Source organism: Dicentrarchus labrax, unplaced genomic scaffold (assembly GCF_905237075.1).
Source record: "Dicentrarchus labrax unplaced genomic scaffold, dlabrax2021, whole genome shotgun sequence".
Lineage (NCBI taxonomy): Eukaryota > Metazoa > Chordata > Actinopteri > Moronidae > Dicentrarchus > Dicentrarchus labrax.
This window is the reverse complement of record NW_026136705.1, coordinates 20949829-20975734: the sequence shown is the minus strand read 5'-3', so window position 1 is coordinate 20975734 and position 25906 is coordinate 20949829. Positions and strand designations below refer to the sequence as shown.

At 41.3% G+C, this 25906-nt stretch overlaps 1 protein-coding gene across 2 annotated transcripts; it reads left to right on the top strand.

The window, feature by feature from the left end:
* LOC127364342 (phosphatidylinositol-binding clathrin assembly protein-like) lies at positions 1 to 24371 on the top strand. Of its 2 annotated transcripts, XM_051401780.1 has the most exons (19): positions 1 to 871; positions 7670 to 7812; positions 9809 to 9884; positions 10291 to 10393; positions 10886 to 10979; positions 11079 to 11190; positions 11679 to 11785; positions 13151 to 13192; positions 15037 to 15122; positions 15913 to 16015; positions 16904 to 17037; positions 17268 to 17365; positions 17613 to 17726; positions 17833 to 17860; positions 18059 to 18200; positions 20036 to 20059; positions 20517 to 20573; positions 20662 to 20781; positions 22198 to 24371. In XM_051401780.1, the coding sequence occupies exons 1-19, from the start codon at positions 742 to 744 to the stop codon at positions 22210 to 22212; spliced, it is 1728 nt and encodes a 575-aa protein (XP_051257740.1). In that variant the 5' UTR covers positions 1 to 741; the 3' UTR covers positions 22213 to 24371. The 2 variants fall into 2 exon arrangements, with proteins under 2 accessions (XP_051257740.1, XP_051257741.1); XM_051401781.1 differs by lacking the exon at positions 13151 to 13192.
* The last annotated feature ends 1535 nt before the right edge of the window (positions 24372 to 25906 follow it).

Sequence of the window (25906 nt, the reverse complement as noted above, 5' to 3'; positions counted from 1 at the left end):
TATCAAAGCGGCTGAGGTTAGATGCAGCCAGCGCGGGGTGCTGTGTGGATCAGAGAGGTGTTTGCGGTCGGATCATTGCATAGATTCAGAGGAGAAACCGGGAGAAGAAGAAAAAGGGGAAAGGGACAATGCTTTTATACCGTCTTTGAAAAATGAGCCTTCAGTCATAGAGGATGCCGCATAGATTTCATGATAATCACCGATAGGCTTTTTTCCGATTATTGCCATCTTTATTTGGGATTCAGCGCTCGTACCGGCATCTCACCCTTGGACCGCAGCTATTTCAGGGACACATTGACTGTACATTGTCTTTTATTAGTATTATGTACTAAGCTGCTTTTGATGCTCTGATCAGGCGATATATTGATTTCTTGCAGCCTTTTTCCCCCCACCCTCCCTTCATACAGGCTAATATCTTATCCCTGCAGCTGGCTCATCCCGATGCCGTCGACTGAATATTAAACGCTGGATGTGACCGTCTTATGTTTTATTTGGCCGCCGCATGAATTCTCCCACCGGATCCTCGCCGGTGAACGCTGCTGTCCTCCTCCTCCTCCTCCTCTTCCTCCTCCTCCTCCTGCTCAGACGGCCGATTCTCGCAGAGGGCACTACCCTCCTCCCTGCCGCTAAAGACATTTTGATCGTCCTCCCCGGTTCCCCCCACCCGGACTCGACCATCACTCCGCCAGCCTCCTCGTCCACCACCACCTTCACCACCACCTCCTCCTCCTCCTCAGTAACATGTCGGGACAGTCTTTGACGGACCGGATCGCCGCCGCGCAGCACAGCATGACCGGGTCTGCCATCAGCAAAGCCGTCTGCAAGGCCACGACGCATGAAGTCAGCGGACCCAAGAAGAAACACCTTGACTGTAGGTTAAGCATACCATCACTCGCTTACTGTAGAGATAAGCCTGCATGCATCAAGCTACTCTTTCCTCACAAAGGATAGCTTGTATAAACAGCATCTATTACACCCCCCCCCATCCCCTCCACCACCACCCCCCCCCTCTCTCTCTCTCTCTCTCTCTCTCTCTCTCTCTCATCCGGCCCGGTTATGTTTGCAGCCTCTTTAATTAGGCACCATTACATTCCCTTAGATTGTAATGTGATTTACGCAGCAAAGCAACGCGTCTGCACACCAACGCAAGCAGTGAATGTTGATGTATGGCGCAATCGGCCAGGTACTACTGTCTGTGCATGTCATTCAGGGGAAATAGGCCACTCTGCTATAGGCTAATCATATTGCAAGCAGCCGCTTTATATAGTGTAAGGCCTATCCATTATTAACGCCACTATATCGGCGGCAGCGCTCTACATCCTCTGGAGACACTTCAGGGACAAAATGTGCGTTATTCGCGCAGCAGCAGCACCGACGTTTTTTTTTCTCCCCTCAAATCCCACATTCAAGTTCACCGTCGTGTCCTCTGGTGCATTATTACTATCATTAATGAATGTGTTACTGCTGTCAGTCCCGAGGTGCTGGAGGAGAGAGAGAGAGAGAGAGAGAGAGTCACTGTAGCACCGCTGGTGGGTGTTAAAATGAGGCGTTTAAGCGGAGTACAGATTCTTTATCTCCACATTGTGCTAATTACCTGTGTGTGCAAACTGCAGCAATTATCTTCACAGAGAGGATCCTCTCATGTAGATTTTTTTTTTTTTTTACCAGTGATTATTAGGTTAGGTGGCTTTTCTGCTTCACCATAATTACTTGACATGATCGATGAAGAGCAGGGGGAATCAATGGTGCTGCCAGTCAGACTCACAAGCAGTCCAGTCCAACAGCTACAAAAAGACAGACAGACACAGACATGGAGAGGAGGGGGTGGGTGGGGGAGAAATAGCAAGATGGCTAATCAAGAGGAAATGTGGATAAATCAGTCTGAGAGGGAAACAACGAGGCAGGTAGCCAAACAGCCTGAGAGTCAGTCATCCAGCTACACACCCAGCCAGTCAGCCGGCAAGTTTGGCAGTGGATTAGTCAGTCATGTCCACAGCAGAGGTGACACTGGGAATTCAGGGCTCCCTCACAAGATGTGCCACCGAGCGCCCCGGCACAATACATCTAAATTAGGGCTGTATCACTAAAAAAGGCCACTGAAGCAGAAAAAAAACATCCAGTGGGGGTGCCTGACAAGGTTCAGAAACAAGTTTGTAGATGAACTTACAATTAAAAAAAAGACCATTTTGTGACTTTTGAATGGCAAAGTTGAGTATTTACTGCAGCTGTGGTTTCTTTATCTTGATGGTGACCACCGCTAAGAGCTCTGGTATCAGTGATTTGACTGCTATAGCCACTTGTGAGGCTAATGGTTTACATTTGGTGCAGATAGAAACTAGAGGATTTCTATAGTACGCTGACTGTTATTACGTTATTCATTTCTAAAGAAAATCAAACCAAGTATTCTTATAAGTGCTAAAGAAAATAACCAGTTAAAGTGCATCAAGTGATTGGCAGCATTATAGGTTTATTTGTGTGCCATAGTCACAGTTTTATAACAACACAACACCCCTGCAGTCGTTAAATGGTAGAAGGTCGTCCACCTAAGGCACCCGCCCTAAGTCGTAGTCTCTCAGAAACTAGTAAATGTCATTTAACTCAAGGGCGAAAGCATATTGGCTAAAAATAGAACCAGAGCATTTACATGACAAATTTTGATCCGTCAAATGGATTATAAAAAAGGTTTATACCAACTCTCTGGAGGACAATGAATTCCCTCTTAGAATGGGTCAGTTTATTCTGGTCACTGTAGGCTGCTTTTTTTCTGATCAGGACTCTTATTCTGATCATTAGGGGACTAAAAAGGTCCAATGCCGAAGCAGAAACTGGAGGCCTGGCTCAAACCCCCCTCACCGGAAGCTTGAACTGAAATTTTTAGCTGAATGAATGTTTTGTACTTGAGCCTTTCAGATGCAGCTGTTCTAACAGACACAGCTAGCTTCCACAATAAAACATTTCCCTCTCTTCTCCATCCAGGACGTGATATAACATACGACTCTCAGGCTGCATATTTAAGGTTAATTCAATTCAATTCAGTTTTATTTGTATAGCGCCAATTCATAACAGAAGTTATCTCAGGACACTTTTCAAATAGAGCAGGTCTAGACCGAACTCTTAATAACATTATTTACAGATTAGGGGAGAGAAGGAAGGGTGTTTGCAATCAGGAGGTCAGAGGATGCAGCCCCTCGGTCGGCTGAGAGGATCTTGGAAGTGAATAAAGAAAGCAAAGAAAAGGCAGAGAGCTCCACAGCTCCAAGGAGCTTCTGATGAGTCGGCTGTACAAGACTGTGGGTCGATTTCAGGTCTGAGAGTCCAGATATGTGCAACTCACCCAGACCACCATTGGATTTGAAAGTCTTTTTCTTATTTAACTTAAATAGGGTCATAAAAAGTGACAGATACTTGGTCTGTTTTTTGAGGTAATGGAAGTGTGCTAAGAGCCCTCCGCAAATCAATATGTGTAACAAAATAGGCTTAAAGGAGCAACATACGTATAATGAAGCAGAGGTTACTGGCAGCAGTTGCCCATTAGTGGGGGGTTTAAAACCCATCCGTTTTTTCCCATTTTGCACCTGGGCAGCGAGTCTGGATCAGTTTACCTAATTGGAAAAGGTTTGATAAATACGTGCAACATTTTTCTTTAAAATATACTCAACTTACTTATTGATCCATCCTTAGCAGGCACAATGGAGAGAAAAGATGAATTGCGGTACCGGTCCTTTCCAAATGCAACACATGATAAATCAAAAGCTGAAGCTGGTCATTGAAGATATTCAGAGCGAGCAAACCAGTGTCATCTGCTTTTTTTATTTTTTCTTACACTGTCATGACCTTGACAGACTGGCTGGTGACATAAACGGCCAATGTTGATTATTTACTATCCAATAGCAAATGATGAGCATGACAGACAGAGTAATGGGATTTCACTTTCACAAGGCAATATTCTGCTTTGCTGATTGACGATAGAAACCAGATCCATCACACGCAGAATAGTAATCAGGTCAAAAATGACCTTCTGCCCCTGAAAGCACAGTTAGTTGTGTTATTCGGCATGTGATTTATTCAAACGTGTGTCACGGCTGTAAAAGTGATGTACTGTAGATGTGTTGAGAATAATCATGGGCCTTTTTTTGCTCCTCGGTAGCCACATTTTTTGGCCTTTTAGCCAAATTAAGCAAAAGAAGAAGTTGAAATGACAAAAATAGAACAAAAATACAAGAAAGCTGCACCAATAAGGAGGTGTGGCTTTATGGTATTTCAAATACACAGACACTTACTCCCACATATGTATTATTATAATTACCTTAAATGTCATGCAATTCAAGAAAAATACTCACTTTATCTAAAGCAAAAAACGTAAAACGTCTTGAATTAAGTTTTTATTACATTATTACAAGTCCCTTCAGTGCAGTCACACGTAGGCTACTTTAGGACACTGGTTTGATATTTTATCCTAACTAGCATTACAACTACCCTGAATTGAACTTGTGTAAATGTTTGCGCTCCTAAAATCTTATTTGTAATTGTGTTATTGATGTACTTTATTTCCTACATGGACTTCATCTTATCAATAATGCCAGCTGGCAATCATAGAGTCAATACTTCATCACATCCCTCGGGCTGTCTACACTGTCACACGTCGATGATTAAATCCTAGCTGATGTATTATCACCCACAGGGATACATAGAGGTGGAGCCGGCATGAAAATATTTGACTGAAGAAGCTCCATTAGGTGTAACTGTATTCAAGTTGAAACATGAGTGCTTTGCTATTTATTACTCTGTGAAAAGTCAAATAATGTCTTTAAATATAAGCTAGCGGCTCTGTGAGGCTGTATTTAGTGTGCTTTGGGCTAAATGCTTACATCGGCACGCTAACATGCTCTCAGTAATAATGTTAACATGCGAATTAGTCTGTCTGACAGACAGCTAACAGAGTCTAATAAAGACGTAAGGACGTAATAAAAAAAGACGTAATAAATCAAAGCAAATGTGTAAAATATTGCAGCTAACTTGTCGAGCTATAGCCAATTTACTCTTAATTAGCATAAGGATTCAAAAATTCTCCATAAAAACAACAAAAACAGGCATAAATTTGCTGCAGTTACCGTCATATTTATGTTACAGACAAATTATAACTGTTCCACAGTACTTAGAGACAAGTGATGAACTGCATGCTTGCCATCGTGCAGCTAAAATAGAGGCTTTTTCCACAAGTGGGTGTCAAACTACGCTAAATGAGACTGACACACTGATGTTTAGCAGACTAATGTTTACCATAATCATCTTAGTTTAGCATGCTGACATTTGCAAATAAGCACTAAACACAGAGTACAGCTGAAACCAAAGTGTTGGACAAATAGTTTTTTTTTACCATATTTAGCGCTAGAGGAAAAGTTAACAAATCACAAAAGTCTTTACAGTTAATTTTAGGGGCAACATGAATGTCCACGGACCAACGCTGCCATAGAGCCATGTGGTCTCCACCTTACTGGTGTGCTTGTATATGTTCTGTTTTGACAGGAAACATTAATTAGTAAGAATCAATATGGCCCCATTAATTACTGAGCCAGAAGGAAATTCACAAACAAACCATTAACAATGTGTAAAGCATGACTGAACACTACCATTACCACATACAGTTATGATATTAATGCCCAGAGATTTAATTAGGGGAACGGACTGAAAAATATAAATTCCTTAGAATAAAAATGGTGGTAGCCATTTTATGTACTTCAGTGGTACAGTCAGATTCATAGTAGTCAGGTGGTCTTTTTGATATTAGCATTACTGTATAATGGATATTTATTCAAAATGTGTTTGACCGGTTTGTGAGTCTGACTGCGATAACAATTCATAGACAGGCATTGTGGGATGAGTCGATGAAGACTATATAATCAATATTGTTACAGTTTTGTGGTTTTCACACTCAAAAATAACATAAAGCTGAAGGGGATTGAAGCATTAGCTGTGGTGAATTGCGGGTGCTCCGGGTGCCTTTGACATGCATTAAACATTTAACCGCGGTATCAACTGGGACTCTGTGGTATCCAGCGTTTAAGCGAGCCCAGAAAACATCACAGAGCTTTTAAATAAACCCTGATAACCTCTGATCCTGTGGAAGAAGCAGACCAAAGATTTGCCTCAGAAACCGAAACTGCTTGAAGTTTTTTCTCACAGTAACACAAATTCTCTCTCCGTCTGTCTTTGAATACAAGTTGACTTCTTCTCCATCCCTGGGGTCAAGCCCTTTTAACTTTAGCCTTTATGTTTGGATTTTGTTGCTGATAAGTACATTTGCTTCCTATCTTGATTTTAATGTTTTGATTCACTTGTTTTGTCATCTCATCTGGTCATATTGTTGATTTATTCCTACTTTTTCATCACTTTGCTCCTTGTTCCTTCACAATATGTGGTTTATAATATTCACTTACATCTCTGTCTGGGTTTTAAATAATCTTCACAATCTTTTTACATTATTACTGAGAACATTTAGTCTTTTAATCTAAAACGGGAATCGTCAGAGCAAAAATAGTGAGATAAATGCAATCAGAAAAGAGCTTAGACTTCCTGATAAATGTCACTGAAGAGATTACATGGAGCAGCTATGCAGTAAATGCACCCTACAGTCCATCTATATGAAGGGGTTTTACAATAAAACACACAAGGTCAAGTTTAGAGAAAAAAACCCAAGCTTGGATATTTAACTAGGACTCAGTAGATCTTTGAGATTAAACAGAGGCCAAACATACTTCACATTTTGATCTTAAACCAGAGAAATCCTTGAAGAATTTAAGGCATTGTTTCACCGATTTGTCCTAGCTGTGTGTTTGGTTTTCACTGCTGAATTTTACATCCCCTGTTATCTATAATTATTTCTGGGGCCTATTGTTGTAAATAAAAAACTGAAAACTGCCTTTAAATAAGTTCCTGAGTTAACTTTTCATTTGTCAGACTTCTAAAGCTGAGAAACAAACCTTTTTTCTTGATTGAGATGAGCAATATTTGCTTTAAACGGACAATTTATAATCTGGTCGGAGTCACAGAGGGTAAACGTTTGGCTAACAAAGATGCTCTGGAAGAAAACTCATTTTTTATCATCAGTCTTCGTTCATTTGACAGTTTTTTTTAAATGATGTATCTTTTAATAGATTAAGTTGATTGATAGTTGATTGTGGTGGAGTAGAATTGACCTCATAATAAACTTTCAATCTTCTGAGATGATATTTTATCGGCATTTTGGTGAAGCGTGTAGGTAGCGCTGTTGAATTACAGCCACAAAATGGATTTTGGGATAGAGAAGCACTGGTTCTGATTCATCTGTCTAAACAGTCTCTATTATTAAATAATCGTTTGTTCATTGATTTGTATGCTGATATTGGGTGAGTCAAAATGAATGCACCGGTCGATAAGACTGCATTCATCATAGTTGTTCACTCATTCCATTGATTCATAATAACTCAACCTGTAAGCTCTTTAAGGTTATAAATTATGATTTTGGCTGGTGCTTTTGTTCCCAGTTCAAACCTGCACCATTAAACATAATCTCTAACCTCTTGATCCCGTTTTTATAAACTTTATTCTAGTAATCATTTGCTTTTTTCACATTAAAGTTTTCTCAGTATGTTTAGCAGATTATTTTATGCTATTTTTCTGTCTCCTCTAGACCTGATCCACTGCACCAATGAGCTGAACGTCAGCATCCCCCACCTGGCAGACACACTGCTGGAGCGCACAGCCAGCAACAGCTGGATAGTGGTTTTCAAAGCGCTCATCACCACACACCACCTCATGATGTACGGCAACGAGGTGAGCTGAACACGCCGACATATGGAAGTCTGGAGAGGACAGAGATGATTCTTTTCCCCAATTCTCATGATGACGAGAAAGTAGTTTGTCATCTTGACATAACAAGCTGGGTTTAATGAGCTCTAAAAATGATTTTCAGTCTTTTTGTTCTCGACACAATAAAAACAAAACATGAGAGGTAATTACGAGCATGTTCACTCAGGTTTTCCGTTCGAAACGAGCTACAGATCTGAGTTAAAGTCATACAAACATGGTGCAGTTTTGCCAACTGAAAAATCTTAAAAAAGATGGGATTTTTTTTTTAATCCATTCATAAATATTGCTCTCATAATTCTGGGTGTTCTGATTTATTTCTGAAGCATAAACTACTCTGACAGCCGTCAGTCAGTTTAGTGCACTATTTTTCCAGTTATAATAAGAAAATATGAGCCTCAAGAGGAGCACACTAGATTAGTACTCCAATGATTTGTCAGTTTTCAGTCAGTCAGTGGATAGAAAACCAATCAACAATTCAGATAAAAGTCTTGCTTGAGCTAGCTTCTTAAATTTGAGGATTCTCTGAACTCACATGAATTTATTAATTAACACATTTATCGGTAATGTAATAATCGTTGGTTGCAGTGGATGATAAACTATTAATGTAGTGTGAGAACAGTGCACACAGGAGTCAATGAAAGGATGAAACAAGGACATTTCCTGTTTAAACTAATGCTCTCTCTCTCTCTCTCTCACACACACACACACACACACACACACACACACACACACACACACACACACACACACACACACACACACACACACAAACATGATGTGGACGTTTGCCAGTCGGCTAGCTCGAGTTATTGATCGGTCCAGACTGACATTTTGCTCGCCAGGTTGTAGCAATTTTCTCTCCAACTCTTGCAGCGACTTTCTTTGAAGCTATATCTTCCTTGTGTCCAACAAGGACTGATGAAGCATCCAGCTGACAGTTCAATGGCCCTGCGTGAAAAATCAACTCACTACACTGCTAAGACCACAAGAGCAACAAAGAAAACATCAAACATGTTAAATGATGAGCATCTCTTACTAGAAAGAGAGGCAGTGGCAGCGCTCTTACAGAGTATTTTAAATAAGAGAGCTTTTTTGCAACGTGAGTACTGACGTGAGGTTTAAAGTCCCATGAAATGCCACATTTACTTCCTCAATGGGATGTATTTCTTGTTAAAACAGGATGCTGGAATGGGATAACTTAAACCTGTAAACCAGTGGGATATTTTTTAAAGAGAGAAAGGCTCTTCCAATTGAGACGGGAGGATTGTAAATGAGTCCCTCCAATTAATGCAAATTAAACCAATCCCTGTGAATTCTGTGCAACCTAGCAATTTTGTTTCCGCAAATTTGACCAATAAGTGTAGTTTCACCAATCATTGCAGTAACCCAAGGAAAACTCTGAGCCACCAAAGTCATTTGCCTCTAATTTTTTAAGAAACGCTGCTGTGAAATCAGGCATTTTAGGCCGCAACAATCCCCCCAAAACAGACTGCATTGGAGGGACTGATAAATGGTTTTATTGCTAAGAATTTTTGTTATTGCTCATGCAAGATGAGACAAAACCTAACATGTGCTGACCTGCTCCAACCTGGCAACCGAGAACAATGCTGAACCTTAACTTAAACAAAACACAAACATATTATAAGTTATTATTGACACATGAGGGTAAAGCTAGAGCAAGATAAACCGAATTTGTGGTTTCAATGAAGGATTGTTGTTGAAAAATGTACGTTCTTCAGCTGCTGCCTCATCAGTTCTGGGCATTTGATTTTTCCCGCATGTGATCTGCTATTTTCTTTTAAAGTCAACAACCTGTGAAATGCTTGTAAAGCTGCACATCCTGTTTACAAATGAATTCCTCACTGCTTTTGTGTCTGTGCGGACATGACTTGATGTTGTCAAGGAACGGCATCAGATAAGTCACTAACTCTGTCCTCTTGTCCTTTTTTTCCCCCATCAGAGATTGATGCAGTACCTTGCCTCCAGAAACACACTCTTCAACCTCAACAACTTTCTAGATAAGGCCGCACTACAAGGTGATTTAATGCCATTTGGCTGTTTGTAAACTCAGCAGTGCTGTACGTCTAAGAAAATGACTTTATGTCGGACTCTCCCCGGCTCTGTAACACTATCAATAAGCCGGTCCAGGATTGAAAAGCTACAGACAAATGTTCCTTTTGTTTGATACAAGAAGCGGCTGAATGTTACTGAAAATGGAAACACATACTCACTGACTTTGTAATTATATATATTCAAAAGTATGAACAAATAAATAAATCTCAAGGTGAGATGGTGCAAGGGACAGTTTGACACACGGGGGGAGGGCAGATTGCTCATGGAGAGTCCATTTCATGTGAGAGGAAATATGGTTTCTTAACCTGTTTTGGAAATACTCCAAGGTGATCAGTCTCTAACTGCAGCGCCCCCTCTATTCCCCCCCAGGGTATAACATGTCAACTTTCATCAGACGCTACAGTCGCTACCTGAATGAAAAAGCCATGTCTTACAGACTAGCAGCAGTGGACTTCACCAAGATGAAGAGAGGGTAACAAACTCTACACACACTACACCGACATACATATATGGAAAGGTATTAAGGGCCTTTTAAACCAAAGAAGAATATATATTTCTTTTTTTCAATAGATTGCAGTTACTCTAAATATATTTCTATTTTTATGCTCTACTTCAACTATATAACAAATAGATTTTCTAGCCTATGCTACTTTGGCAGAACAGTGGTTACTACGGCCACAATTATGCACTAATGGTAAATGATACAAAATACAGATACAAGTAGAAAAAAGTCATAAAGTCAGTGAACTGAGCATCCACCTGTAAAGTTTGTTAGCTAACATTAGCCACCATAAGCTAGTGGTCATACAGAGAAGGCTTTTTTTTTGCTTATATATGTTGTTTCTTCACCCTTTTTGCTTCTCAAGGACCTCCTTATACACACACCTTAGTGTCCAGGTCTGATAAGTCCTGTGTGTGTGTGTTGCACGCGTGTTTGTGTGCATGTATTCTTGTTTGTTACCAGGGCTGAGGGTGTGATGCGCACCATGAACACAGAGAAGCTGATTAAGACTCTTCCCACCATTCAGAACCAGCTGGATGCACTGCTGGATTTCCAGGTAAACATCTGCCATAAAGACACAAGGGCGTGCAGCAGTCACTGCAACATCTCGATATAGGTATATCCTAATTTATTTTATTTTCCTTCTCTTCTTCAGCCCAACTCCAACGAGCTGACCAACGGAGTGATCAACACAGCTTTCATGTTGCTGTTTAAAGACTCCATACGGCTGTTTGCTGCTTACAACGAAGGGGTCATCAACATGCTGGGTAAACCACACACACACACACACACCACACAGCAGACCCAGAGACAATCGCTATTGAGTCAGTTTTGTATTTATGCTGTAATCTGCCTCTGATGTCGAGATCACAAGACTGTGACTCCACTCAATTCTCGGTCTTTAAGGGGAAATCAATTTTTTTTCCTCCTACTGTGTCTGAACGTCCAATTAAAAACTATAAAGATCACCTTCATTTCTTTCATTAATTATTCAGCCAATGAGGAGTCAGAGGCTGAGAACAGTTCATTAAATGATTCCTTACTTAATGGACCTGATCTGAGGTGCTTCAACCATGGTTATATAGTAACTGGGACTCTACGGGGAATTTATTTCCATATGTGGAGGCCTATCAGGACAAATCAGATTATGTTTTTAAGCAGTTTTTTTTGATGGTATACACTTGTTTGGTGGTTTAACCTGGTTTAACATAAATCTTATTAGGTATTTATGTGTATTCTTTTTTCCAATACACAGAGAAATACTTTGACATGAAGAAGAACCAGTGCAAAGAAGCTCTGGAGATCTACAAGACTTTCCTCAACAGGATGACCAAACTGTCCGAGTTTCTCAAAGTGGCAGAGGTAACGTCCGTTTGTCCCGCTGCTCCTCCACAGAGGAAACAGAGAGGGCGAGAATATCTGGAGCGAATCTTGACGGTCTCCCTCCTTTCTCCTATGAACATTATATCTCCATGTTCTTTTGTTTCCTCATTAGAATTTAACCTGCAGAGAAAATAAAAAATCCACTTTAACCTGTTGAGATTTGCTCCAGAACCTCTGTTTCCCTTTGGGATCTGATTTACGGTCGATATTCCCGAACCGTAGATCAGTGTCCAGGGGCTTTCTTCTCCTTAATCTTCCAAGTCTTTTATTTTTAATTTTTTTTTGCCTCTAGATTTTCTCCTGTTTCTGTCCTTCTCTTGCCCTGACCTGGGGAGGGGGTTACTCCAAGACAGTGATTAATGGCTGAGTCTTAGCCTATCAGAGAGCTACTCATGTAGAGCTTCCAGTTGAGGGACCCCTCGCGTGCTGCCTGTTCTCATGCCTGCACTGCATGCCCAAGCAAGCTCTTTTTCTATCACTATCTCTGTCTCCTCTTATTTTATTTCCTCCCTTTTTCTTAAAAAAAATAAAAATAAACTCTTTATAATGGCTGTTATCCAATTAACAGTTGCAGTCCTTGCTAGGCATCACAGTGAATATAAACAGTTGTATCCTCTGTAGATTGCGTAGCATCCATCTTCAAAGGCTTTTCTCTCTCTGCTTGGTTTCGTTCCCATTTGGAAGAAAGGTTTGGGGTGCAGCCGCTCAATCCAAAGAAAAAAAAAAACCAAAAAAAAACCAGACTAACGTTGACTTTAAGGACCCATTCATTTTACCTGTCTAACAAAATGTGTGTTTGTCTGTTTGTGTGTCATCTGTGTCCCTCCCTTGTCTTTCTGTTCAAAGTCAACATTAGTTGTGTGTCTTCCTTTTGGATGTTTCTTACCTCGCAGTCACGTGACCTGTTGTCTGCCCTCTCTGCCCTGCCTGTTCAATCAGTCGGTGTGCTCAGCATTCATTTCAAACCAGTCTCCAGATCTCAGTGTGTGTGTGTGTGTGTGTGTGTGTGTACTTATAAGTGTGTGTGTACATATACTGTGTATATATATATATATATATAGGTGTTTGTATGCGTGTGCATGCGCCCTCCTCCCCTCCTCCTCTGTTGTCTTTTATTTGTTTTCCTTTCCAGCCACTGCATGAAGTAATGAATGCTTGGGTTTGATTCTTCTTTCTCCCTCCTCCTCCTCCTCCTCCTCTTCCTCCTTCACACGCCTCTTCCCTTTTTTTAAACTCTGTTGGGTTTTTTGGTTTATTCCTTGTTTTATTATTACATTTGGTTTATTTTTTATTTTGCCTCCCTCCTCCCTCCCCTACCCCTCCTCCTCCTTTTTTGTGACACAGCGAGTTGGGATAGATCAGGGCGACAGCCCCGATCTCACACAGGTCAGTCTACATCTCATCTCAATCAGTCAATCAACCAGTCAGTCAACCAGTATTTAAATCCGTCAAGTCAATCCCATAATGCTTCATTCTAAACGCTCCCGTTCCCTACTCACCCTACAGACCTGCCCACACTGCAGCTGCCCCGTCCTCCTCCTCTCTTCTTCACTCTCCTTCGCCTTTTCCACCTTTTTTCTCTCTGAGCAGAGTCTAGAATAGAGAGGAAACAATAAATGAAGCCCTGCAAATAGCCTAATAACAATTTCTAAACATCAGTGCAGGATTTCATTTTTTTCTTATCTGACTCATTGTAGAACAAATTTTACTCTCAGGTAAGATTTTAAGAGCAACATTTATGCGGCTGAATAAAAAATTGTTTTTAGCCTCTTTTTGCATATTTCTATTTTAGACATCCATGACCGGGGCTTAGTATCTGTCAGAATTTTTCCTGCAGTCTTTCTGGCATTTTCACAGTGTAAATATCAAGGCTTGTCTCTTCATTCAAAGGCTTATCATACAAATAAGTCAGCACAGCTTTATGAAATAGGTTTTTGCTCACATAAGCAGTGTTCAAATCAATTTCCTGAAAAAAGACTATGTCCCTTTGCATTAGCTGTGGGGAGAGCAGCGAATGGTTTTTATTAAGTAGGTTTCTGCAAATATGACTTGGATAGGTGTACATAATGCCATCATAAGTACTGCACATCATGCTAAAGGCCCCAATACAACTTATCCTTTTCAGTGGACACATGATTGGATATTTACAATGTGACAAATCAGGTAACAAATTGAAAAGAGCTTACTTTAAAAAAAAATTAATGCCATGTTTGTAGTGCTTGTGAAGACCTTATATGCCCCTATTCAACCCATGCCTATACTGAGCTCTAGATATGTGTCTGTTTTACTTTTAAACTTTTAGCATATTCTAGATTTCTCTGAAGAAGGATATCCAGAATTCGCATTTTACTCTCTTTCCCCCTTAAAATAAGTATATGAGAAATCTTTTCTTTGCTTGTTGTGTTTGCATTGTGCTCTCCGATGCTGAAATGTAAGGCTCTAGATGAAAACCGTGGTATCACATGTGGTCAAAATGAACCCATCCATCCTTTTTGTTTTCCAATAAAGAGTGCTGGCCAGCTGCTCAATGTGTATACCTGGTTTTCACCAGATGTTTACATTTCACTGAGTTAACTTCCTTGGCTTCCAGTGGGATAAAATTTTGGTTCTTTTGTTTAGTTGCTGCCTAATTTCAGAAGTAAATTAAATGAATAATACGGTAATTTGACTTTTAACCTAATGTGGAATCCACGAGTTAACTCTTAATTTTGGGACTGATTTTCTTTATGTGTATGCGTGTGTAAGTGTGTGTGTGTGTGTGTGTGTGTGTGTGTGTGTGTGTGTGTGTGTGTGTGTGTGTGTGTGTGTGTGTTTTATGAGAGTGTCTGTGCACTGCTGGCCTCTGCATGGGCTCATTAGATGGTTCAGAAATGTGTTTGTTGTGTTTCTACTCTCGAGCCCTGCAGCGACGATGCTCTGCTCTGTCCTGACCTGTCAGTCCCGCTGAGGACTCGCTTGCATGATCCAAGGCTGATGTGTGCATGCTGGTCAACCAAACCTGATGAAACCAAATGCAAAAAAGAATAAAGAGCTGTCGTAGAATAGATAATGAATCCGAGGATGATTAATTTTGTTGCTGCTTTGTGTGTGCGTGAATGTGAGTGAGTGAGATCAAATGAAGAGGTGAGGATATGGGAGTGAGAGATGACAGTGTGTCCCATTTTGTCCACTTGGTTTTGGTTCTAACGTTACCCCATCAACCCCCATCCCCATTTACCCCCCTCCCTCAGGCTCCCAGCTCTCTCCTGGAGGCTCTGGAGCAGCATCTAGCCTCTCTGGAGGGCAGGAAGCTCAAGGACCTCTCCACCGCCAGCAGGTACGAGCAGATTCGAAGGAAGCAGATCTGATGCACCAGTACTGGCACTTTTGATCTTTGTTCACTAGTACCCTTACTCATTATTGAGTTTGAGTGTTATTGAGATGAGTCTTGGAACGCACCTCTTAACACCCTTTATAACGCTGTAACCTGCCTCTGATAAATCTAATAAATAATCTAATCTAGTCTAATAAATCTAGATTAACGCTGAGATAAAAGCACTGAAAATGGATTGGGTTGTGCTGAATTAGGGTACCGGCACCTTTTTTGGTCCAGTTCAGGCACTGATCACTGCTACTGCTGTCCCTACTACAATTATTACAACTAATAGTACTATTGCTTTTACATGTATTACTTAATTTAGTACTACTGTCACACTACTAGTACTACTTTAATTTCAAAATAAAAAACTAAGGCTATGTTCACAGTGAAAGCCTCAGTGCTTGATTTAGTTTTCTTCGTTTGGCTGATAGTATTATTATCCTTTCAATTTGTCCAATACTTTTCTTTACAGTGAGAATTACAGCATTACAACCCTGCTAGCATGGCTGTAGATTCTTAGTATTGTTAAAATAAAGTTCAGGTAACAAAACACTATAAAGTGCAACTCAATAAAAAGAGAAAAGACAGACAAAACAAAGCATTATAAAAACCGTGTAGATTCTGCCGACTCTGCAAAAATATGTTTGTGTGTGTGTGTGTGTGTGTGTGTGTGTGTGTGTGTTTTGTGTGTGTGTGTGTGTGTGTGTGTGTGTGTGTGTGTGTGTGTGTGTGTGTGCGTCACCCTTAGATCCAGCACCTTGTCCAGTGCAGTGTCCTCTCTCTCCAGCACTGGGATCTCTCTCAGCCGTATGGACGACAAGACAGAAGACAACAGGCTGCAGCAACACAAGGCAAGACATTTTTAAACTCACATACACATACGTATATTAGATTAGATTAGATTAGATTAGATATTCCTTTATTTGTCCCACAATGGGGAAATTCCAATGTAACAGCAGCAAAGTGGATAGAGAGAGAAAAAAACAGTATAAATAAACAGTAAGAGTAGGGAAATAATAAAAACACTATGTACAAGAGAAAAAAAACAGTAAGAATCCACAACAACAGATAACACAAATAACACAAAATAGTAGCAGTTGCACATGGGCAATAGATTGCACAGTAATTATTGCACATTATTATCATTATTGATGCCGAGATGGGGGGGGGGGGTGCTGGTTGTTAAACAGCCTGACAGCAGCAGGAAGGAAGGACAGCTATATAGATAGACAGCTAATAACACACCAACAACACGGCACCGAATGAATTTACAACATCATCATTGCCAGTGCACCTTTTTTTACCTTTTCTTTTACGTGAGAAAAGCAAACTGAAGTCACTTTTGTGTGAACTGTGAACAAAACTCTGTGTCAAGTCTTTTTGTCCTGCGTGCTGTTGTTGAAGTCGAATGGACAAGTGCATTAATCCTGCAATACAATGAAATACGGTGACATTACAGTTTCAGGCTGCTGGCCCATAGTGTACAGAGATGCACAGAGAATAAAAATTAAATCTCAAGACTTTCAGCAGTGGAAATAGTATTGAAATAAAGGTGCATTCAGGACAAATATTTTTTTTAAAGCACAGGGGAAATGAATAATGGCTACACTACTTAATTTGAAAGATAACATTTCTTTCTTGTTGTTTTTCCAGAGGAGGTTAACACTATTCACATGTGCTGCAGGGCTATTAGCAAACCCGGCAAATATCATATTATACTGTTGATGCTTCTCACGCAGGAGGACGTTCATAAGGTGATCGACATTCAGACACCCAATGCGTCACCAAGCACCCAGTCAGTGGGCAGTGCCAACAGCAGCGGAGGGGCCACAGATCTCTTCTCCAACTCACCCATCGTAACCGTCAACAACCAGTAAGTCTAACATCGGTAGTCTCACAGGCACACAGTGTAAAAACAGTGTAAAGTCTTCTGTATAGTGGAGAAAAGACTATTTGTTTTCTGTTTTGTCTATGAACCTCTTCAGTTTGTTTGATTTTATACATCCAACAAGAGGCCTTTTGCCTGGCTGTCATTATAAATCAGATTTTTTAAAATGGTTACATAAAACTAAAATGAGAAACTCTCTATTTTCCTTCCTGCAGTGTGCCAAACCTGACCAGTGAGCTGTTCACCCTGCAGCCAAACTTCACCCCCATCCAGACCACACACACTGTGCCCAACAATAACAATGCCTGGGGAGGTAGGCCCTCGCACACACACACACACACACACACACACACACACACACACACACACACACACACACACACAGAGATAACGAAGCATGCAAATAAGTGCCCACTCACTCACACACATACACGCTCAAACAAACACAACACAGCTCAGAGCTGGATACGCTGTGACAGTGATGCCCAGTTGCTTCATGCTCTTGACTCATTTCCCCTCTTTTCTCCTTTCACGTTACCATGGTAACCTTGTGATGTCAGGTGACCTGCTAAAGCCAGCTCCACCCACTCAGATTCACAGCCCTGGAGCCCCATTGCACTCTGGGAAAATGCTGCCCAATGATTTGGACTCTTCATTAGCCAACCTCGTTGGCAGTGAGTGTACAATATCTCAGCTGACATTGTTCTGTCTTTCCTGATATGCTTCTCTCACTCTGTTGCTTACTTTGACCTGATGATACGTTTCTTTTTTTCCTCTCAGACCTGCAGTTTGGGGGTCCAGCTAAAAAGTGAGTGTTTTTTTTTTTTTAAACTTAACCACAAGCAAATGACTCACCTGTCTGTCCAGTTTTCATCACTGTTCACTCTCTCTTATTCACAATTTCTCTTTTGGTTTTTGCATAAACTGTGCACCTGTAAATGCCCTGTGTTTGTGTGTGTGTGTGTGTGTGTGTGTGTGTGTGTGTGTGTGTGTGTGTGTGGATCAGGCCGGAGCTCCAGTGGAGTCAGCTGGTAGAGAAGAAGCCAACAGGAGGAAGTGGCTGGCAGTCAAAGACCATGTGCAACAGCACCAACTGGACTCACACCACCCATCCCATGGCACCTGCACCCATGCCCGTCCCTCAGATGGTAACATAAAAGCTTCACTAATGTTATCATCAAGTTTTTTTTTAATGAGTTATGCATGCTCACATACTTCCAAATGTCCACTCCCACCGCTGTTTTCACTTACGTTGCCTGATTAGACCTCTAGTCAAGACAATGTCTTTTCCTGTTAGGTATGAGTAGGTCATTATCATTAGCTGCACTCCAAAAGCCAGACCAGCACAGTGCAGATTTGTGCCTGGTGGGTGTGACTTCCACTCCACTCCACACAAACAAAAAACAGCTCTGCGCAGCAAGTAAAACACCATGTGTACTAAACAAATGGAGCAATGCCTGCGAGCTAGTTCAGGCAGTCAACTCGAGCTGCACTGCTTCACACACGACATGCCTCACTCTCCATAATCACAAACCAAACACACCCTTCCAATTTGGTCTATTTAGGCCAAATTTCCCAGCTCTCCCTCTGCTCTGTCAGTATCGCTGCTGCCCTGTATCAGTATTGCTGCCTGCCTGTTCTGTAAGCCCCACCACCACCCCAGCACCCAGCTGTAGGCTCCGGTTAGGGGTTTAAGGTATTTGCTCATCACTCCCCAGAGATATGTGTACATAGAGATATTGGGGAATGATGAGGTTGGAGCCTAGATGCCAAAATCTAACCATGTTGTGACAATAAATATGTCATACGAGTTGTCTAAACTTAAAAAAAGCACATATTTCACACCAGTTGCTGTGGTGGATCCAAATAGAAAAGCTACTTTAGTGTCTCTGCCAAAACTTAAAAGCTGTGAAAGATTAAAATAAAGTTTACCACAGCATCTCCAGTATGTAGCTCGGTTTGATAATTAGCCACGTGTTCCATTTAAGCAGGTTTCAGTGTCCTTGCTGCTCTATACCAGGTGGCACCTGTGTGCAGGGCCCTTTTAAAGTTTAGATTAATAGACCTTTGAACACCCCCAGTCACTGTACTTCACATCTACAAACAGCGGCTTTACAGATGACAGTTTTAAATGCACCTTTCATTTATTTTATTGTTGTAATGTAGGGCTGCAAGTAGCTTGCTCAGTCTATAAAATATCCAATTTTCAGTTTCTCAGAGTCCAAGGTGTCATCTTCACATTATTCTTCACATTATTTGTTGTCGGACGAACAGTCTAAAAGCCAAAGATCTCAGATTAAAGAAGCTGAAATCAGAGAATATTTTGATTATCAAAATAGTTCAGGCAAACCTCCCTATGTAGTGATTTTTTCTTTTTTTTTTGTCAAAAATCATCTGAAATAAATATAAGAACACATCAGGGGTGTAGTAACAAAATAACTATAGAAAATAAAATGAAAAATACAATTAACCTGACATCAAAGTCTCTATTTTATACACAATCTGGACTACTCCAGCAGAAATCCTATGAAGTGTGGTATTGTGTATTAATTTGGTGCCATCCATCATTTTGTCAGTGCAGTCAGTTTCTCCTAATGATACGATATCTCATTCTGGAGTGAAACTCATCAAATATACCTGGTGGCCAAATGTAACTTTTTTTCTGCTGCATTCAGGGCTTTTGAAGGAGCACCCAAATGTGGCTCCGTCCTTTGTGCTCCACTCTAATTACCCACACGTCTCTTCCATTCAATCTGGTTTCATCTTTTAATTTTCGACTGATTGACCTCTCAACTCAAACCGCTCATTTATTCAGCAAATGGCTCAGAAAAACCGGTGGCACGGCTTGAATAGAAAGTAGAAGTGATTGGAAAATGAGGAATGTGCAAAGGTCTGGTTTATCTTCTCTGCTCATTTGCAGAAAAGGCACAAGCATGGCTTTTATTGTTGTAACTCTTTTTTTTTTTTTTGCACCTCTCCACAGAATGGGATGATCTATACTGGCTATGTAAGTACCTTTCTTCTCTTCCATCATTTCTCTTTTTTGCACCTGATTTCATTCTGACATCCTCTAAAAACCTCTCACTTTGATTTAAGAATCAAAGCTTTTTGGTCTTTTTATTATTATGCTGTTTGTATTCTTGACAATATATGAATTATTAGAGGAATGAGGAATTATCGTTCTTATTGTGCTGCCTTGGCATGGCTGTTTCATCCCTTGTGGTTATTACAGGCTGCCAATCTGCTGCTTCGGTACATCTTTTTAAAATGTTGCACCTCTTTTTGTTGCTCAGGATTACGTGTCTTCCTACATGCAAACAAATGCAAATGTTTAAAGTCAAAAAAACATTTCAGTCTTTGATGGGGGGGGGGGTCTTTGATAAGTCAGACATGAGGCTGACAGTATTGGGATTGTTTGTATTTCAACTTTTAGGTCAAGATTAAGACTCTGTTTTTCTTTACAGGCTCCAGCACCAATGGCTTTTCCTATGACGACACCCCAAGTGCCTGTGTATGGAATGGTAAAGAACAGTCTAATCTCATACATTCAAAAAGCTTTTATTCATACACTGCTGGGATTGATCTTGAACTCGCCTGTCCTCTGAACAGCTCCCTCCTCAGATGAGTCATCAGATGGGGGGCGTTCCCATGATGCCCCCACAGCCTGTCATGTACAACCAGCCTGTCCTGAGACCCACCAATCCCTTTGGACCCATCCCGGGGACACAGGTAACACACACTCAGACATATATTAGCGCACATGTTGTCGTTAAAGGAACAGGAACTGACATTTGTAAGATTTTGTAAGAAGAGTTAAATGAGAAGATCTTAAATAAAGCTATAAACTATTTCTACAATAATCTACCTTTTTAATACTGTCATCGACTGCTGCTGTTGGTGGTGTATTCTTCATATTTGGGTTCTTTTTTCTACAGTTGTGTATTTTTCTTGGTCCCACACATACACAGCAAATTACAGACAATCGGCTACAATGCAGTGTAATAGTAGATCTTTTTTTAACCTTAGTTTGTTTGATATTATGTTTGTTATTTCAGAAAAATCTTGTACTTCTACTAATAAAAACCTATCTCTCAGGAATTCAGTTTATCTTATAAGATAAAGGCGGCAATAAAGAGGCCATGGAGGAACAATCCAAACTGAAAGTTGACTGAATATTGGGCTGCTCTTACTTTTATGCTTTCAAAATGTTGCTTAAAGGGAAGTAGTAGCTATAAGAAAACTGGGTAGACCAAGTAAGAGCACATAAAACATTTTTTTATCACAAAATGACTAGAATGAGCTGGACATCCTACATTGATATAAAGTATAACTGCATAAGAACTGTACGCCGATCAGCCGTAGTATTATGACCACCTGGGCACCCTGGTGGTCATTAATGCACTGTGTGTACTGACACCTTTCTATCAGAACCAGCGTTAACCTTTTCAGCAATTTGAGCTACAGTAGATCATCCAAGCCAAGGCTCATTGATGCACGTTTGGAGCGATGGCTGGCCCGTGTGGTCCGATCCATGACTCTGTCGCTGGTTCACCGCTTTTCCTTCCTTGGACCACTTTTGATAGGTACTGACCTCTGCAGACCGGGAACACCCCACAAGAGCTGCAGTTTTGGAGATGCTCTGACCCATCTAGCCATACCTTGTCAAAGTCGCTCAAATCGCTGCCCATTTTTCCTGCTTCTAACACATCAACTGTGAGGGCAAAATGTTCACTTGCTGCCTAATATATCCCACCCACTGACAGGGGCCATGATAATCAGATAATCAGTGTTATTCACCTCACCTGTCACTGGTCATAATGTTATGGCTGATTGGTTTACGTATCCTTCTGGTATAACTGACAAACTCATTCATAGCTATTCTTGACCCAACAAGTGCGGAAAAAAGTGTTTTTCACAGCAAGGCTGTGACTGCGAGACCGCGAGGAGAACAAACAAGTATATTTTGACCAATTATTCAAAACACAACACAGTAATATAATTGCTTACCGAGCACTCACGCTTACTGAGAAGCTGTTTTCCTGGCACTGCGGCAGGTAATATTGTCGTCAATAGATGCCTGAACACTTTATGAGGTGTTTTGTTGAACTAAATTACTCTCCATTTCCCCCCCCTCGTCTTCTGCAGATGCACTTCATGTAGGATGATGTTGTAACCATGGCAGCAAAGCCGAGAGAGAGAAGGCGAGAGGAAAGAGATGGAGAGAAAGAGTCGAAGAAAACAAATCCAGAACCAAATCCAGAGGCAGAGGAAGAAAGAAGACAGAGAGGAAAAGGGAGGGGAGAGGAATAGGGCGAGAGGACCAGAGGACGGATAAAAGAAGAAATGCTGATATCTGTTTCCATGTCGCCTGACCCTCTAATCTCCTCTCCTCTCTCCATGTGGCTACTGATCTCTCTGTCTTTGAATCTATTATGCCGAGGCACCAGAGGCTCTGCATCAATCCCAACTCATTTGCCAATTCAAGCGGCGATTACGACCTGCGATGACGCTACGAAGACTGACAGCTCTATGGAAGTGCAGAAGCTCTATTGCCACTTACTGACCTCCTCATCCCGATAATTTCCTGTACAAAAAAACTTACCCACTTCCCTCTCCATCCCACAACCGAATCAAACTCGGAGGGCACGCGTCTCTTTCTCTGATTGGATTGTTTGCTGGCACTTTATTCAATGTGAACTTTGCCAAGGGTGTATGTCTGTGTAGGTGATTTTAGCATCTTGTTCAGATTGGTTCCCCCCAGTGAGTGTCATCCATCACCTGATGTCAGATTAATTGATTTGAATGCGTGTGTGCGTGTTCCTTTTTCTACATTTAAATGTGCTGCATCAACATTACCTTTTGAGTCTTTTTATGAGCTCCATTTGTTCTTAATTGCCAACTTCACATCAAGAATCCGGCGTGGAACGATAATTTTGCAGGCACGCTTGTGTGTGTGTGTGGTGTGTGTGTGTGTGTGTGTGTGTGTGTGTGTGTGTGTGTGTGTGTGGATGGACGTGGCTGTGTAGGGTATGTACTGTATGTGTTTCTCTTTTGGTACCTGATGTCATTACTGTGTTGCCAGGTACCAATGTGTTACTGCACTGGAACTGATGAAAGCACTGAGCCAGACCCAGGCATCGCATTTGGATGTAAAACCTCTTACACTAACTTTGCTACTTGGGGACGTGCTGTACACACTGTGTATTTTTTTTTTTCTTTTTTTGCTCCTCTACAGCTGTGCAATATCATGCAACCTCTTACTGTCTTCTCCACCCATCTGTAGGCTGTTTAGAAGCTGTTTCCTGCTGTCGTGTTGTACTTCTTGTGTGTCCACATCAGGTTTCTGTACAAAAAGCTGTTGTTTTCTGTTTTTTTTATTAATTTTTTTTAAACCTGTTTTGTTATACCTGTACTGCTCTAAAAGTAGTGACAAATGCACTGAGAGCCAGATAGAGAGGTGACTGGATATTAGTGAGGAGGCAAGTATCAGTCTGACCAATCAGAAATGGTCTAACTCCCAATTGTATGATGTCCTTCCCGTCCTGAGCATTCGTCCTGTCTCAAATTAGTCTCCAGTGAAGTCCTTTACACTCCAGAAAAAACTGGATAAGGGTAATTACCGCAGCATGTCTCACCTCCTCTTGGAGGAAAAAGACACTGCTTACACAGAGAGGGGTTTGCTAATGTAGTGTTAACATTTATGGACAGGACAGCTAAAGGTCAGTCGGAAGAGTCAAATGAGGACCAGACTGTTGGAAAGCAACTGAGGGTTATGTCTGTCGATCACGACCCTAGTAAAGCCTGCAGTGACGACGTACAGATGAATTCAGACAGAGATGGGAGGCTTAAATGAGACGTTAAATGTTAATGTGGCTTTTCTGGCAGATCCAAGGTCAAGTTAGACCCACAGACAGACGATATATATATATAGCACAAACCTTCGAAGAGGGGACAAACGCTCTGCTGCACAAAAACCTAAAATCATTGCTGGGATGTACAGTTGAAAGGGGCAATAATCGATTGGGGATGAAGTCGTTTTCTATTGATTGTGTCTGTTCTATGTACATGTACTGTATGTGTGTTTGTGTGCACATGCCTTCCCATAGAGATAAACAGGGTCATGTTCCTCGGTTAGAAATGAAAGGTCTCTAGTGAGCTGGTAGCGTGTACTAACTTAGCAGTGAGTGTTATTGTAACCGTGTCTCAGTCTGTACAACCCAACATCAAATTAAGGAGGCTCTAGGATCACTCATCTGCTATAAAAAGCAAAAAAACATCAACAAAAAAAAGCCCCCAGTCATCGGACCTGGAATCTCAAAGCGAATCTTGAGGCGAAACCTCTCCAGACAGCTGGAGCTGCACACGCTGGCGATTCCCAACAAATCGTCAGAGAATTGCGACTGTATGGTGGCGTACTGTTGCAATTCACCCTGAACTGTAACTGCTGGCTACGCAAAAACCAATCTTCCTGCAGCTACGACTCTACTACCAGCAGAGCGAGACTTCAGTGTTAGCAATCGTCACCAAGCAGGCAGATATTCTCTGACTTTTCTTAAATAAGAGGCCAGCTGACATTTGGATATCTCCTTTGGAAAAATTGTCGTTTTCACTCTCCTTCATTACTCGTCGTTCAGTGGTTTGTCTTTCTCCGTCAGCTGAATGCTCTTTTCATTGTGCACTTCATTCCCACGACGCAGCTCGATCCATCCTGGGCCAACCTCTGACTGTTACTGTGTCCTCTGTATATAGGTAATGCCGTTCATGTGTTTTTAGACGTGCTCTCTCTGTAAAGTGATCGAAGCCCCATTGGATGACGTACTGTACGTGGGACAATTTATTGCTGTATCTGTGTTTGAATGGTTGTATTTTGAAGGTGTCATCATCCAGGGATGGGTGGGTGGGTGGGTGGGTTTGATGTTTGTGTCCATCTCGAGGAGGAAAGGGGGAGGGGTTTGGGGTTGGGGAGGCGGGAGGGGTCAAGGGTAAACTATCACAACTGGTCTATACCAAGAGTGTCTTCATCGAGGAAGTGGACAGGACAGGGTCTGTCCTCTTCGAAACAGGAACATTTTTTTGCACCAAAGTCATCATCAAAGCGCAGCTTCTTCTTATTCAAGGTCACTACGGATGGATGATATCAGAACTCAAAAGGATTTTTTTTTTTTGTTTTGTTTTATTTTTTAGAGAGAAACTGTCTTTTTTTGCATGATTAAGTGTCGTCTTTTTATTGGCTTGTGTGCCCGGTAAAAGCATGACCATTGTGTGAACTCTCACTTACCGGTGTGTTTGGAAAATGTTAAGGAAATTTCTCCATGAAATTTTTTACTTACCTCTTGACATGAACGTTCATTGACATTCATAATCAACTGTTTTACAATGTAGGGTCTGTAACTGTTTGAAGGCTGCCTCGCATGCAGAAATGCAACTTGCAAGTTACCCATCAAACTTCAAACCCAGTTACCATCACTGCATCTTTGTAAAACACCATGGATGTCAATGCCAGTTATCACCTAGCTAGCTAGACATTGCAGTCTTGTAAAATCGCTCTTTATTAAAGCGTTGCTATTTTCAATACGTGTGTTTGAATGCTCGCTCCTTTTTCATACTATGCCAGCAGCATCATGGGAGGTTGTGATTGAAAGTCAAAGTACTGTAATATGTGTTTGGTCTGGTCCATATTGTGTGGTGTTTTTAACGTGTTTGCCCAGTATCGTCTTGTCTGTTGCCATCAACTGGACTTTCCCAGTCATCCTCTAAAGCACGGGCTGGTTTCCAACCAGGCTTGGAAGAAGCTTCAACTTTATTTTGCGACAATTCTGGAAGCCCGACAGTGTACAGACGTTGACATGGGGTT

What these genes read in the sequence shown, in the direction of transcription:
- LOC127364342 (XM_051401780.1), top strand. Translation starts at nt 742, where the DNA reads ATGTCGGGACAGTCTTTGACGGACCGGATCGCCGCCGCGCAGCACAGC. An exon ending in ATGCACTGCTGGATTTCCAG is followed by an intron (nt 10,980 to 11,078) that starts GTAAACATCTGC and finishes TCTCTTCTTCAG; the next exon opens with CCCAACTCCAACGAGCTGAC. An exon ending in AGGGGTCATCAACATGCTGG is followed by an intron (nt 11,191 to 11,678) that starts GTAAACCACACA and finishes TCCAATACACAG; the next exon opens with AGAAATACTTTGACATGAAG.